The following is a 15,858-nucleotide window of genomic DNA, read 5'->3' as shown; positions in this document are numbered from 1 at the left end:
ATATTAGTTGCAGCTCTGGCACTAAACCAGTTAGGGTCATTCAGGTCAGCTCTGTGGCTCTTGACATTACTGTAATTTTTCCTTTGCTTACTTTTACACTCCTGACTGTGTATTTATTTCACTAAAAATAGAACTTTCCTCACTTTCTTAAGGAAAAAGGAAAGAAAATAACATCATTCGCAGGCAAGCTTTTCAGCATCTAGATGACATACATACATGACCTGAAGATCATCTCTGACTTAGAGACATCCTCTTAGTCTGTGGGCTGCTGTGCTGTTTTATGAGGAGAGTGGTTCATCGGTTTGCATTGGTCATGAGGAAGAAGTGGCATCTCTCTTTTAAATATAAGTTTAAAGTTGTCAAGATCCAGCAAGAGTTATAGACCCCTTGACTGCTGTTTTCCACACCCACATTAGCATTTTGTATTTTAGCATTATCCCTGATGTTAAGTGCCAGTTTGGGGGATTTGTGCATGTGTATTGTTAGGAAACGATTTACCCACTGCAGTGCGTTCCAGGAGCTTTATGAGTTGTATCCCTCTTGGCTATTCCTCTCTGTAAAGAGAATTAAAACAGACCCTTTGGTTTTGTGTTTTTTTTTTTTTACTTAAGCTTAACTTTTATCTAAAGTAAATGCATATATGAATTTCAACTTTGCAGAATGTCTTTCATGTCTTCTGGCTGTTTTGGAGGGGTGGCTCTCACTCTTAATAGTACATGTGTCATGGCAGAAGGATATGTGCGGCTAGCTGAATGCCGTCTCTTGCACGTGCATATGACTGGAGCTGCAGCCATTGCTGCTTTAGGGAACCTATGTCATTACAATAAAGGTTGGAAACGTTTCTGTAGAGAAACTGCCTAGCCACTTGTCCCATGTCTTCTCCCTGCCATGCAGGGACATTATAACTTTTTTAATTAAGAGATGCTGACCAAACGTGCTCAAATAATGTCACTCAGCATTAGAGTTTTAAAATATCTCCTGTTCCAAGTACAGTGCTTTTTGCAGTGAGGACCAGTTGTGTGTTGAGGCTGGGACTTCTGTCCAGCCACTTTTAAATTCTTAGTAAAGAATGGTCGTCTTCATTCTCTAAAAAGCAAACACTTTTTTTTTTAATCTGCAGAATCTCAAAATTAATTTTCCTTCATATTTAAAAAAATATTTTTGTGTGCTGCCAAACAGCGACATGTTACCTCAAAAGGAAAGGAATTTTTAGAAAGTAAGCATTAGTGTAGATTAGATTGGAACGGGAGGAAAACCTGTAGCTTAGGTACAGGCATAAGCTTTCCTTGTGTGAAAGCTGCAATGTGGCTATCTGTGATCCCATGGATTTCACAGAATACGTAACTCTGAGAGCAGAATTGAATTCTGTTCACTCGAAGTATCTGAAGAGTTTATATTTCTGCTTTAATGATGTTTGTGTTATGTCTCATTCCTTTCACCATCTCTGATGTTATGAGTCAGGAAGAGATGCATAGGTATCTCCTGGAGGAATTGCACAATTGACTGGGTATTCTAGGAGGTTTGCACCTCCCTCTTGAGGTGCCCACGAAAGGTTAGTACTTAAATAGCAGGACAGACTTCTGTCACAGTAGTTTGACAGGAAGGGAGATATTTTTATATCCGATGAGAACATCAGCCCATCTAAACCAGTACTCTCTGTGTTTCTGTCAGACAATTCTGAGTAATGTTTGTCCTGCTTCTCCTTTTCCATTTCACCTGACCAATATTTATGCATTAGACCAGGTGGTCACTAAAGCACCTTCAATGTAATGCTTTTCTCTGCCAGATGGATCTGGTATGTCCTGTCTACAAACAATGTTAACATGATTATGAAGAACTGAGTTCATACTTCTATGTGCCCTCTTGAACCTGTACAGTAACCCCAAATTAAACTAAAAATAAGATCATGGGTTAAATTCTTCCCTTCTGACAAGCATCTTTGGAAGCAATGCAGTCCAGGGACAGCCCATGGGAAGAATATGACTTACTATGTTTAAGCAGAACTGACAGAAGACATGTTAGCATCTCTGCGTCCCAAGGGATGACTTGGTTCTAGTCTTTAGGACAAGGGAAGGAGAAGGTCAGCTGCACAGAGAGAGTCAGCGATGTTAGTACACTCTGCTCAGTTCACCTGAAACTGATGCTGATCAAAGGCCCACTTTTAATGATGGTTCTTCTAAATACAAAACCAGTGATTTGTACTTTGGTAGGAACTGAACGATTTGCAACACAACGAAGAACAGACAATGGCCTTTCCTGTCTGTTTTCCATTAGGCTTGGATAAAGGCCTTTGCTACCCACAGCCAGCGGCCAAACAATTTCTGTATGTGCTCTATAGCTATTTTGAGGTTATTTGCTATCCTGCAGGAGTAGAGAAAGGGAAAGGTTTTAAAAGTTACAACTTCTTATCAAGTCTGCTTCTCCAGTCAACCTGCTTTTTCTCCAGTCCTGACTGCAGGAATAAATGGCCCAGGGAGAGATCAGACAGTGAATGAAGTCAGACTTTGGGTAAATACGAAGGTTAGATGTTGAACGAAAATGAGGCTCCTCAGACCAGCCCTTTGCACTGAAGTGGTTAAGTGGGCTGTGATTAAAAGAAATAAGTAATTATCCTAATTGTAGATGAAAAGATACAGAATTACCACTTTAAAAGCACCTCCTGTGCTCTGGAGTGGTTCTGTTATTTAGAAAGTGGTAGTTCATAATTATGTAGCATAAGCAAGAGGGCACCCTCTCGGTGTAGTGCAGCAGCCCTGTCTCTCCGAGGCGGAGGGTGATACTGTGCTGCAGAGTGCTTCATCCCCCAAGCACGGCTCCAAAGTTCAGGTCTTGCTTCAGTGAGTAGGATGGTGCTAAGCCAGGAGAAACTGTGGGAACCTTTCTGTCTCAAGCTTAGTGCAGGGCATATCAGAGTTCACAGAGCTCTCCCTGCTTGGCCATGACCACCGCTGGTAATGGCTTTTATGATCACCAGGTTTTAAATAATAAATAAAACAAAGAAGCAAACTCTGAAGCACTGGAGAACAGCCCTGGGTGGTGACATCCTGTCACAATTGAAGCATGGCAATTCTGCCAACTAGTAACTTATTACAAAACGTTTCTTTACCAGCCTCGTCCTACTCTGGGGCAAAGTGCCCGTATGCCTGTGGGACTGAAAAGTTCAGGACTTGCTGCGTCATGGGTGCTGATGGGTCCTCTGTGTCCCCACTGCATTGCAGTGCTGGGAGACATGTTACACTCTTGCTGTCCCTGCTGCATCCGTTATTGTGCATAGGAATTTGGTTTCCAGTGCTGTCAGTCAATTTAGTGCCGCTCATAAGCCCTAAATGCCCCACAGGCTGTTTGTCAGAATGTTCCTATTAACAACTCAGTGAAAATAAAGGGTGAGGGGAAGGGAAGGTGGAGAAATAAATCTTATTTTAAATCTTTTGAGCTGGTTTTATTTCAAATGGAAAGTTGCATGTGGACCACCCCAAGCTATTGTGCTGTGGACTGCGTCAGCTGCTTGACTGTGCAAGGAAGATTTGGTTAGAGGTTAAGAGCATCACACAGGGGAAGGGCGCACTGGATTCCTTTAGTGCTGTATCCAGGAAGTTTCTGACTCAGTATGGAGTTGAAATACATTGACACACGTGGTAATCGTTATAAGAAGAGAAAGGAACATTGAAATATGACAATTTGCTGCTCCCATTCTCGGGATTATGTTGGTTTCTGACTGTCTTGTAGAGGTAGTGACATGTTGTAGGGGAGTATAGAAAAATGAAGGGCAGATGCTATCCTGGAGTGCTCTGAGAGCTGCTTGCTGAGCTTAGCACAGTACCTGTTGTCCAGACACCTTGTATCTGCCTACCTAGTGTATGGCTTCGGAAGGGTGGGTGGCTCTGAAATACGACAGTACCGTTGTACTTGGTTTAAAAGAGCTCTTAAAGCAAAGAGCTGCAGGATTGTATACCAGGCAGTGTGAGGCAGGGAGAAAAGGGAAATGCTGCTATGTCTTTTGCTGTGGTCACACCACAGATGGAGGTGGGTAACAGCCTCCTGGACCAGCTTTTGTTTAACTAGCACAGGCATCACTAGCAGAGGAAGTTTATCAGCAATACTTGAATGTAGACAGCACACGTCCATGGAGCCCTTTCCTTCCCAGTTTAAGGTCCTGCTGCTCTGTCTTCACTGCTTTGTATTCCAATATATTCAAGTACCAGCCACTTCATACAGGACTACAAGAGCTGTAAATGTATCCCCAGTTTGAGTGGAGCAATAGCAAACAAGGGAAGGATAAGGGAAAGACTGTAATGGGGTAGGAACATGGAAAATGGAGGATGCAAATGGAAAAAGCCTGTGTCAAGAAGATCTGAGACAGAACATTGGTGTCACAGCAGCTTTGTGGCTCCTGTATCCCTTTTTTCTTAGAGCATTGCCAGCGAGCTGGCCTGTCTCCCAGGGCAGTGCCAGTCTCCATCTCAGGGTTGTCTCAGGCTTGCTCCTGTCCAGCTCCACAGAGCCCTACCAATCCATAGTTACCAAAGAACAACAGGAAATCTGATAGGGGCAATGTGTTAGAGAAGGAAAGAGTCTTGAGGAGTTGAGTAATGCACATTTTTTCCATCCAGCGTAACTGTTAATGGTAACCTTTTATTATTGAAGTGGTTGAAGTGACTAGAATCTGGTTTATTTATTGGGAGTATATGCATGGCTGTATAGTCTAATGTGATCAAAAAAGGAAACTGATAATAAGGGAAAAATACACCTATGGAAGCAAGTCAGGTGATGTCTCTGTGTAATTGTAATTCCAAGTAGCACTGCAGAGATTAACAGCCTGGCAGCCTTTTAATCTTAAACTTTATTTTTATAGGGGTTTATAACTTGGCACTAAAGTCAGGAGTGGGTGGAAACTTGGCAAATGTGGTTCAGCCCAGAAAGTGAATGTTATTTATATTTATTTCTCACCAAGTTTTCAAAAACACTTGGTTACTGTTTTTGTGTTCTAACAAGTAGTAATTTGTTGGTTTCAGTGACTTATTCTCTGTGTGTTTCTTAAACTACAAAATAGTTCAGAACTTATTTCAGCTCTTCTGAAACTCCTAGTGGAAGGACTCTGGATTTCTAGGGGTGTAAATGAAGACCGAAAGTAGTTCTTATCGTATTTTCTTGTAGCAGGATGCTCCAAGTATTTCACGTACACTGAGCAACATCTTTATTCTATTTACATCTGACTAATTCCTGATTGCCAAGTAGCTACTGCACCTTTGGAATAATTACATTTGGTTTTGCTGGCAACTGTGTGTATTTAATGGCATTACTCAGGTGCAGGCTTACTGCAGAGAGGCTGAGGAGGCAATAGTTAGCATGGCCACATGGGCTCTGAATCATCCATGTCGCAGAACGTGGTCTGGGGCTGTGACAAAGCAGCCCCTCTTCCCCGCTCCCCTGCCCACACATGACATCTCCATATCAACGCCAGGTCCGTCCCTGGTATTAATACTGCTCATATTTGATACTACACACTGATTTCATGTCTGTTCCTAAAGCCAGAGACTAGCGGTGTGGAGCTTTCTGTACCTGATTTTCAGGGAGGCCTACTGACATCATAAGGAGCAGCATTTGAATAGGGATTTTCAATATTTTCAGCAAACTAAAATACTGCATTATGTCTCTGGCAGCCTGTGAGTAACGTAGCAAAATGGTCATTTGCTGACAACAGTGTTTGTGTATTGCACGTATTGCATTGCATTTCATAGTTGAAATATACTGCACAAATAAGCACTTACTTAGAAAATCGGTCGGGTTGAAACATTGGCTCTGTGGAAAAATGGAATTAATAATTTTTTTAGAAATGCTTAATTTTTATTTTAAAAGGTTTTTTAAAGCAATTATTTTATAGAAAGTTAAAGATGTTGTGGGTTTTTCCTTTAAAAGAATGGGAAGAGTGAGTTAAAATTTCTTACAAGAAAGTCCTGGGTACTAATTCACTTAGTTGTAAAATTCAGTACTTGTGATGTTCCGGAATGACAGCTCTAAAGATAGTAACTGTGTGTGTTTGTGTGTGTTCAGGGCATGACTCCCTCCCCAGTGAGAATTCAACCCTTTCCGTCTGAGATTAACTCTGGAAGGTGAAAAGAGCTGTCTTTCTATTTAGAAGGAAACAGTGAAAGTCATCAGTAAACTGTCATCCTGAGTATTAACTGTGTAAAGCTTCAAAGCTTTATATAGATTAAGTTTTAAAAAAGAGTTCAAAGCCTTGTACAGTTGTTAATCATTACACAAGTTATAATAGTATTATGGCATTTATGAAATAAATCCTATCTTGTTATTTGCTGAGAGCAATACAGAGATGAGGTAGTAGTTTTCTAGTTGTATGATATGCGTCCCTGAACACTTTTATATCAGATCAATATATAAGTGCCTATCCAATTGCATGTAGTGAGGCTCGTGGAATCTGCAACCTACTGTAAAACAACTTCTGATTACTTAAATTATCTAAGTAATAGTTATATTTACATAATTTTTGAACTTCATTTCCTATTTCAAATACTACTTTTAGAGAAAATTTAGTTTTGTAATATGTGCATTTAGTTTTGCACTTACATGAAAAGATATTGAGATATTGCTGACATAAGATATTTAAAAGGGACAGTATGTATCAGTATATAAAATTATGATTTTGTGTAGTGTTTCATTTTTTGTAGCATGGTGTCACTTAGGGATCACGGGTCTTTGTTGTGCTAAACAAAGTTTTTTTGAAGAGAGTGAAGCCACTTTCTTTAAAGTGGGCATTCATGCAGAGATGCTTTAAGGTTTCTGGACAGACTCATAGTGATGAGGCTTTGGATATAGGAACAATTGCTTTAAAATTTTCTCATGTGTAAATTGCATGGTTTTGTAGCATGCTTTCAGACAAGCAACATGATTCTGCTGTAGTGCACCTGGGTGAATTGACGTTACCAGATAACTTTATCCACACACAATGCAAGGTAGAGTTTATGTCAGAAAAGAGAATAGTTGCTGAGTTTGTAATGAGAAGCTGTTCCATGAGCTGCACAGGGAATGATCTGGTTTCCATTGAGTTTGTGTGAGTGGATACTAATTTGGGTTTCTTTCCTTCACCTAGATGCCACTCATTCTGAGACATTGACCCCTTTTAAAAGTTATTCTATTTGCAGTGACAGATTCAAAAATTAGTGACAGTGTAAGTGGAAATGTCCAAGCTCGTTTCTTTAGGAAATGAGGCTGGAGAGGATACCTGCTACCGGTTTGATAAGGAGGCTTCCTGAGCAGTGGGTGACACCTGAGAAGTCCAAAAGAATGTTAATTATTGTGTTGCTTTTACTTTGTGCTGCTTTTGCTTATGTTTCTGTGAAGCTTTTATGCAAATGTAGATTTGCAAACTAAAGCAGGTGCTGTTGTGTACAGTCACCTGCAGTAACCCTAACCCTAACAGTCCTCTTGTAAGTGCAAACTGAAATGACAGCAAACTAATTTTTCTCTTTTAACAGTGGAAAGAGTGGAAAGAGAAAACCTTTCAGACTATTGTGTTCTTGGTCAACGTCCCATGCACTTACCAAATATCAACCAGCTGGCAACCTTGGGAAAAACTAACGAACAGTCTCCTCATGGCCAAATTCACCACAGTACTCCAATCCGAAACCAAGTGCCAACGATGCAGACAATGATAAACCCTGGGCTCCTGTCTCCTCAGCTCAGTCCCCAACTGGTGAGGCAGCAGATAGCAATGGCCCATCTGATAAACCAACAGATTGCTGTCAGCCGGCTATTGGCTCACCAGCACCCACAAGCTATCAACCAGCAGTTCTTGAATCATCCACCCATCCCTAGAGCTGTCAAACCAGAGCCATCAAATTCATCGGTGGAAGTCTCTCCAGATATTTACCAGCAAGTCAGAGATGAGCTGAAGAGAGCCAGTGTGTCTCAAGCTGTCTTTGCAAGAGTAGCATTCAACCGCACACAGGTATCAATTTCTATTCTATAACCAAGAAGTGCTGAGGGGGCAAAGTTGTGGCTCTTGTGGGGCTGTATGGTTGCTGCAGATCAAGGCAGGAGGTGTGCCATAGAAACAGGTCAAACCACCCTCCGTTTTTTCCCCCAGTCTCTTTGTTGGGATTGAACAAGGCTGTTTCTTCCTGGAACAGCTGTTTGTTTGCATTTGGTCATCCCTGTGCTGTTACCTGAGCTTTGCTCTCTAGCAGTAATTCTGCTTGTGCGAGTTCTTACCCTGAGTTCCTCTCTGTGATTATAAACTTCCACATCTGCCCCTGCCTGATGGCCAGGAATAGGTAACAAGAGACTGTGAGAGTCAGAGGTGTCTTTGGGCTTCTGTCACTTCCTCAATTCCTTCCTGTGGTACAACTGATGCCACAACTAGTGCCAGAGGCTACTGCCACAAGAAATGTATGACAAGTGTGCATAGGCCTAAAGACTGACTGCTGGGAAGGATGTCTGCCATTTGCAGCAGATCGTGTTTGCTTTCGTACATCTGACACAGGTTTTCTCACTCGCCTAGTGAAATGCAGATGTTGAAATGATCGCATGATAGCGTCAGCTTAAGCCTAGCACCTGGAGTACCTGGGGTGAATGTGTGTTCAGAAAGACAGGCCATTTACATTTATCCTGCTGCCATTCAAGGCATACAAAGTATGATCTCTCAATTGTGATACTCTGTAGCCGGGCTAAAGAAATGGAAAGTGGCTTAATATTTAATATTGGTACAAATTTCTTTTGTGCAATTAGAGTTGGTCTGTGAGGTAAGCTTTACCAGCAAGAGAAAAAAAGAGTGTGTGTGTGTCTCCTGGAGGTCTGTCCCTTGCCCCATACAGTGCCTTTGTCTGTTCTTCTGGATTAATGATTTTCTTTGGCACTGCCATTTTGGAAATGCCATGTTATGAGGGAACTAATTAAAGTATGGAGCACATTTTTATTACTTCCCTTCTTCCATTAAATTCATAAGATGGCTGCACTCAGAAAAAACATTCACTTCCAATCAACGTGACTTTGAGTTCTGGGGTTAGCCTTGAGGATATCAAATGAAAACTACATAGGAATGTATGAGTATTTCCTCTTTAAAATGCTGCTTTTAATTTGGAAAAGCTTTTCATCCCTCTGGGATCATAACCCGTTGTATATAAAGCCTGGTATAATCAAGGTAGATGGTATTGACAGAATAACATATTCTGAACTTGAGCGAGAGGTCAGCAGTAACGTTGCCGGTGAGGGTTTTGCCACTGTCACTGAACATGAAGCTCTGCTTTAGCCAGATTGAGAGAGCTGGGTTGGTAATGCCCAAGTCTGCCATTAAACCAAAAGCTCATTCCCCAATGAGAAAGCTGTCATACAACTTGTGTGTTAAATTGACAGTTCTGCTATAGTATTTAAAAGGAGGCAAGGTTTTGATTCTGTGTGTCTAGGAAACCCCAAGCCTTGCATATTACTGACCAAACATTGTATATTGACTTTCCAGGACAGCAGGGAAAAGGCAAGCATGTGAGAGAGACCACTCTGGCCTCTGCCTAGCAGTGGCACAGCATTGCATCTGCCTATGGTGTTTAATAGCAGCTACGGTAGAGATTGCACCACACTCTTGATAGATCATCTGAAATCTGGACTGAATCAGCTGCAGTATGGTTTGGGGTTTTGGGTGTGTGTGGGGCGGGGGGGGGCGTGTTTTTATACCTCCTGCAGTGTTCTGGCATAGATCTAGTGGTTTTAGGACACTAAACAGGTCTTTGGGTGAAATGTGGTTTCTTCCCAACTTCAGTGGCTCATTGACAGCATTTTCAAATGCCCTGTATGACTTGGGACACCAGGTGTGTAACCATTCAGACTGGGCTCACTCATCGGGAGCACAGACCTGAGTGGCACTGGGTGGACATGCCAAGGTAATGTCCTTTTAGAAGATGCCAAGCACCTTTCCTGGGTAGGGCTGCACCTGGAAATGGGATGTGATGCTCTGTCCTCTGACCAGTTTACATTTGAGTTCAGTATGTAAAATGGTGTCTGTAATTCAGGGTGCTAGTATCACTGGTTTTGTCAGTCCTCCTGTCCTCCTGCTGACATTTATCTTAGGGTGCACTAACTTCTCTAGCTTTTCTTTAAAAAAAAATAATCTTCCCTGATTTTGATTGCTTCATTACAAGGTATCAGACACGTAATTTTATATGAAAGGAAAGAAATTACCTACTTCTTAGCCCTCCATCATAACTAATATGATGTACTATACAGTCCATGACACTGATTCCAGAACAGGCAAGTCTTAAACATCCATAAGCATTTGCTCATCTCAGAGCTGTGTTTCATTAGTCTGTGGGGCCTTAATATAGAAGACCAGTGGATCTTACATATAGTGCATCATGGCCTTAGGAACCATCACTGTAGCAAAAGAGTGTAGGTACATATTTATGTTTCCATGTCCTCAGCTTTTAATTCCAACTCAAATGAAGCTCTCCTTGCATCAGAGACTGTTCGAGGTATTAAGAAGAGGTGCTCAGACAGTCAGCGTTGTGCTGCACAGTAGAAGATGTGGGATGTTCCCACACAACCATGGTGGAGAAGCAAACTCTGTAAAAGGCACTTGAAGTGGAAGTTCAAGTCTACTCTCACCTCCTTCCATTCCCCCTGCCGCCTCCTAGGATCCTCTCCTCAGGAGGTGCAGAGAGGCGTGCGTTTCTCTCTGGAAATGTTTGGGTTTGTTGCATTTCACAGGAAGTGCCAGCCTTAGAAACTAGAGGTCTGTTGTTTCTCATGATGGTACCAAATAATAGATGCTGTATGCCAGCCAGCTAATAATTGTATTAATCACTGCATTATGGGCCACCACTTAATCTTACTTCGTGGTAGCTCTGTGGTGCACATTAGCCTATAATTAAGTATAACTTCATGAAATATGTACTGTGAGGCTTGTTTAATAGATAAACTATTCTCTAATTTATTTTAAAGTCCAATGACCTACATACTCAATGCTGAAAAAACCCCTCTTACTAACATTATTTCTCCCCTAAGACCTTCCATCTGAGCAAATCTGTTAAATGAAGTAGAGGAAGCTTTGATCCAAACTAGGCTAAATCCATCGGAACAAATGGCTGACACATGTATGTATGCATGTGTGTGTGCGAAGGGGGATGTGAGGAGGGTCGGAAGAAGGAGGGGTGCAACTGTATGGTTTGTGAAACATCCAAATCTTCCTCTTAAAGTTGGAAATATATAGCTTAAGACAACAATATTTGCTTATACCTATGGCTATATTGTCTGCATACATGAAAACAAAGCGCTTCAGGCTCTGTGACGAATCGTGTGCATTTCCTGGGGCACAGCACTCCCACTGAGGTCCCACACTGAGATGGGGACTGAACATCAGGCAGCTTCGTACCTGCTGTGCAAACGGGAGAGCTGTGTGGGGTGTTTGGCTAGGAGCTGGCCCAGGCTGTGTTAGCCATGAAGAGGGTTTCTTTCAAACAGAAAGTTCCAAAGTGAGTATTTTCAGATTTATTTGAAGCTGGGTATGAAGAACCCTCAAGGTGTGTGTGACTGATTTTTAGTGAATGCCTTGGGCTAACCTCTGCCCCTTCTTTTTATTTTATCTTTAGAGAGTCAATGTCACAATTTTAATTCACCCTGCTGTGAATCTAAATGCCTATTTATTCAGCAAACAGGACAGGTAGAAGAGAGTTCTCAGACCCACAGAGGCAATATTGTTATTGAAGGTGGTTTTAATGACACTGTTTCCAGTGAGTAGGAAATTCCTACACAACCTCGAAAACATTTAAAATGGTGGTTTCTCTAAGCTCATGTTGCCTACAACCTGCTCAGCAACGGTAAGAATGGTGTATGTTGGAAAGACACCCTCTTAGGCTCTATGTAGCCTTCTTTTCTCTTGCGGAAGCTGGCAGCACTGCAGTTTTTAACTCCAGGTATGGTCCTCTCTTGTGGACTGCAGTGAGTTGCTATTCAAACTTGGCAAGAAGGTGGTGTAGCCCAAGGAGTGGAGCCGGGGTGGTTCTGCCCTCTTCCAGGAGCCCTTTTGAGATGGGTACGATGCAGGCAGAGAGGACAACACACAAGGGGTGTTTATATTCCTGGCCCTGCGCTTAGCTGGCCATCATTTCCCTCCCTCCAAGGCAACCAGGGAGCCTGCTGGCTCATACTGGGTAGAGTGGATCAAGGGAGTGGAGAAAGCTTGCCATGACTAATGCAGTTAGCAGTATTACTGGGGCAGGAGGTTCAGTTTCTTGCTTGTGTAATTGCATAGTTTGTGCCCAAGTTCTTCATGGCCAAGATCCTTGGCCTTGGCTCCCTTTTGCAGCTCTGCTGGCCTGTGACCCACAAGTTGGAAATTTGGAGGCTCCTTTATTTGAATGTGTTGTTTACTGAAATAGTTTGTTCCCTTTGTTCAGGCTGCTGCTATGAACCAATAGCTCGCTAATGGAAAGCTAGGCGTCCTTGTCTGGGTCTTAAAAACTGCATGCAAGAGTGTGAGTGGGTTTGAATGGAAGGCAGAGAGCTGTATGAGGCCCATCAAACACTTGAGAGTTACATGGTCATACCTGATATCTTTATTTTAAAATGGAGGGCATCTTCATAAAGCGTATTGACATGCAGCCAAGCTGTAAGCTGAAGTTGCTATTAAAACAGTCATTAGTGAAAGCTTTGCTTTCTGTAAGACTTTGGCACTTTTTGATTATATAAAACCATTCAATCTTGAGAAAAAAACAAGGAAAAGTCTGATTAATACTGCAAATCCACAGGAGAAGCGCAACTGTCAGAGGCAGAGCAGATGCACCTTGCACTTGGAATTGCCCTGTGCACATTTTTAAAAGCAGTCAAAGCTTTGAAAAGGCCAGAGTGAAGGAAGTGCCTGCAAGATATAGGCTGCAGAGGGTGAGAAGGTTTTAATGTGCAGGGGGAGCAGCTGTCCCTCACTGGTCTCAAACAGTGAGTAAAATCAAAGGGGCTGTCAGTGCAGGCTAGAGTTCTCCAAAAATGCCTACCTGGCTGAAGCATGCATCATCTTTAAATCAGGATAATGTCTAGGTGACTAGTAGCCTCTAAAAGCGTGAGCACTCTTCAGGTTGGCCAGCCGAGCTACTGTGAAATGGGAGGCAGGACAAGGGGACTGCTGGCCAAAGCTGTTACCAAGGCTATGGACTTCTTCCTGGAGGAGAATACACACATGGATTTTGGCCATCCTCAGGGCAGAGTCCTTGTGCCATCTCCTTCTTGCACTATAGCGTCTCCTAATACAGCATTCAGGTTGCAACCAAAAGGTTGTAATAACCAAAGCTTGCTTATCGCTGGTTGTAATGTATTGAGAAATGAGCAGGTGGTGATGGTTACAGAAGAAAGAGGACTATTTTAAAGGAAATGCATGAAAATGCTCTCTTGGATTTACCTTGTCCTTCTCTGGAAAGTTTTTTAGCAAATCTGGAGGTGCTGAAGTGATCTGTGCTCTTCAAAATCCTAGCTGGAAAAAAGGTCATTTGAATCCTGCTTTGCATAAGGAAAATGAGTATACTCTCCTTCCTCTCCCTGCTTGCTCAGCATCCCTCTTTGCTGCAGGCTCGTGGAGTTGCAGTCAGGACAGTTGGTCAGACTGTTTGTAAGAGTCCAGACAGTCTAAATCACTGGATCAGTGAACTGCTTCTCTCCTCCTCAGGAGTGCCCAGTGGACTGCAAAGCCTATAGACTGAATGAGTGTTTCTGCTTATATCTTTCTTTTTTTTTTAAAAGCATCTTTTTTTTGCCAATGTTTTGACATAATAGCCAAAACTAGTAAAATGTTTGGGCGAGTGGCCAGTGCTTGTTTTACTGAACAGCCTCAGAAACTGGAAATATCCATGAACCTGGGGGTTTTTGAATGAAACAGTTGTGGTGCCAGATACAAAGAGAGCTGGGTAAAAACACCAGGCATGTTCAGGCTGCCTGTAACTCTCTTCCCAAAGAGCACTGCTCCCTCCCTCCCACCCTGAGTAGCTCCGGGTGAGAGCGTTGGCTTTCCAGCCTGCAGATAGGAAGGCAGCGCTTACCCAGCTCAGCTCCAGCCCAGTTAGCTGGTGCCTAACCATGCCTCTTTGGATTAAAGGAAGTAACAGCACAGGGAGGAGGAAACTCTGCCAGCCTCGGATGTAGTGAAATTTATGATGAAATAAACTAAACTGATCCACCTTGTTCGAGGGATTCGGTCGCACCTTGGCTGCAGGAGTGGGTTGAGTCGTAGGGAAATGCAGGATCAATGCTGGATGGTGCCCCAGCTTCTGGTGTGACTGTGGGCAAGTCCAGGTGCCTGCAACGAGGAAGGGGGAGATGATGCTTCTGCGGCGTGCAAAGGCGTCACTGGTCAGTTATAGAGGGGCTGGGGGCTCTGAGAGCAGGAGCGTGGTTGGTAAGGAAGCTCCAAAGAAAGCCTTTGGAGGCAGGCAAGGAGGGAGGTAGGTGGTGACTCCTCATTTATGTCTAATTCTGCTTTCTTTGGCAAATTCCCCCAAACTGAAGCGGGATCAGAAAAGGGTCCTCTAAGAGGCTTTATGATTAGAAATATGGTTTGTTGAAATAACTAACTCTTCCACCTCTACTTGCTTGTGAGCCAAATCCTGGACAGAATTCCTTTTGCAAATAATTTTCCCTTTAACTTAAGTGAGAGGAAGACAAGCAGCTTTAATTCTTTGCCTGGTATCTAGTGAGACAGTCATGCTGCATTCATTGCTATGGTGTCTGCCCCATTGTGCACAGACTTTCAATTAGCAAGGGTTCTGGTTTTGGTTTTGGGGGGATTTTTTGTTGGTTTTTTTCCCGTGATAGAAAACTCTCTCTTATTGCATGAAACCCTTTCATGCAGCCTGCTTGTTTTATTCTTGTGTGTAATGTGGCACAAGCAGCGTTCTGTTGTACTCACAGGAAAGAAGGCAGTCTGTAAGGGAAGTGCTTAATTTAATAAATTGCAGATTTTTGGTACATGGGATATTTGTTCCAACAGTGGGTTTTGCACTGCCCAAAATTTCAGTTTCAGTTAACTTAATTGTGTTCAATACGCTGAATGAAAAGATCTTAAGTAGCATGTGAGTCAGGCTTTCAGAATGTGTGCTTGTAGGAGGCGGCTGCTGCCTGCTCAGCTGATGCACAGGAGTCTTCAGCCTTGGGAGCAAATGCATGGCTGTACAGAGTGTGCACGAGCTGTGCGTCTTGCTCATTTTCCGGCATATTTCAGTATAAAGGTTTGACATGCATGTCATATAAATGGTGGCACTTTGTGGCTGCAGGTGGTCGGTCTTTCTCTGCCTCCTTTTCCCCGTGCATCCACATTCAGCTCCACATGCACATCCTGTCTTCCCTCATAAAAAGAGATACCATAATAAAAAAGAGGCTTTATTAAACTAATGCAATAAAGGCATTTTCTTTGAGGATTTAAACACTTCATTTTTAATAATAAAAATCAAATTGTCATTGTTGCACCCTGTATAAGTTTTATTCAAATCAGCCTCTAAATGCTTTGTGCCTAAGCAGCTCTCTCCTGAGATGTATGTATTTTAGCATTAGTTAAATGAGTTTAAGAACGAGGCTCATACTCTGGCTATAGGCAGTGAATCTAGATCAGGAGATTTCTTTTAAATGGGGGACTGATGTGATGCATTCAGCTACGTTGAAGGGTACTGGGAGACAGCTGGTCTCCCATTCACACTGACGGAAAACCAGTCAAAGTCCTTTGAGTTCTGAAGTTCATATGAACTGACACGAACGGGACACCGCGTGTTTTGCCCATTGAGACAGAAGAGTTGGTCAGGGAACAGGGTGCAAATACAGTTTTGCCCGATGGAAACTGTGACAGGATGGATATGAAGGTGTTTGGTTTGGCTAGCC

General features: G+C 42.7%; 1 protein-coding gene across 1 annotated transcript in view; it reads left to right on the top strand.

Moving 5' to 3' along the window:
• Nucleotides 1-15,858, top strand: part of SATB2 (SATB homeobox 2) — a 133,686-nt gene that overhangs the window by 69,074 nt on the left and 48,754 nt on the right. The window contains exon 7 of the mRNA XM_050899841.1: nucleotides 7,494-7,966. Coding sequence (XP_050755798.1) covers nucleotides 7,494-7,966 — 473 coding nt within the window. The remainder of the gene's footprint in view (nucleotides 1-7,493; nucleotides 7,967-15,858) is intronic.

The sequence above is a fragment of the Gymnogyps californianus genome, chromosome 7 (genome assembly GCF_018139145.2).
Source record: "Gymnogyps californianus isolate 813 chromosome 7, ASM1813914v2, whole genome shotgun sequence".
Lineage (NCBI taxonomy): Eukaryota > Metazoa > Chordata > Aves > Accipitriformes > Cathartidae > Gymnogyps > Gymnogyps californianus.
This window is presented reverse-complemented; position numbering and strand designations above follow the sequence as displayed.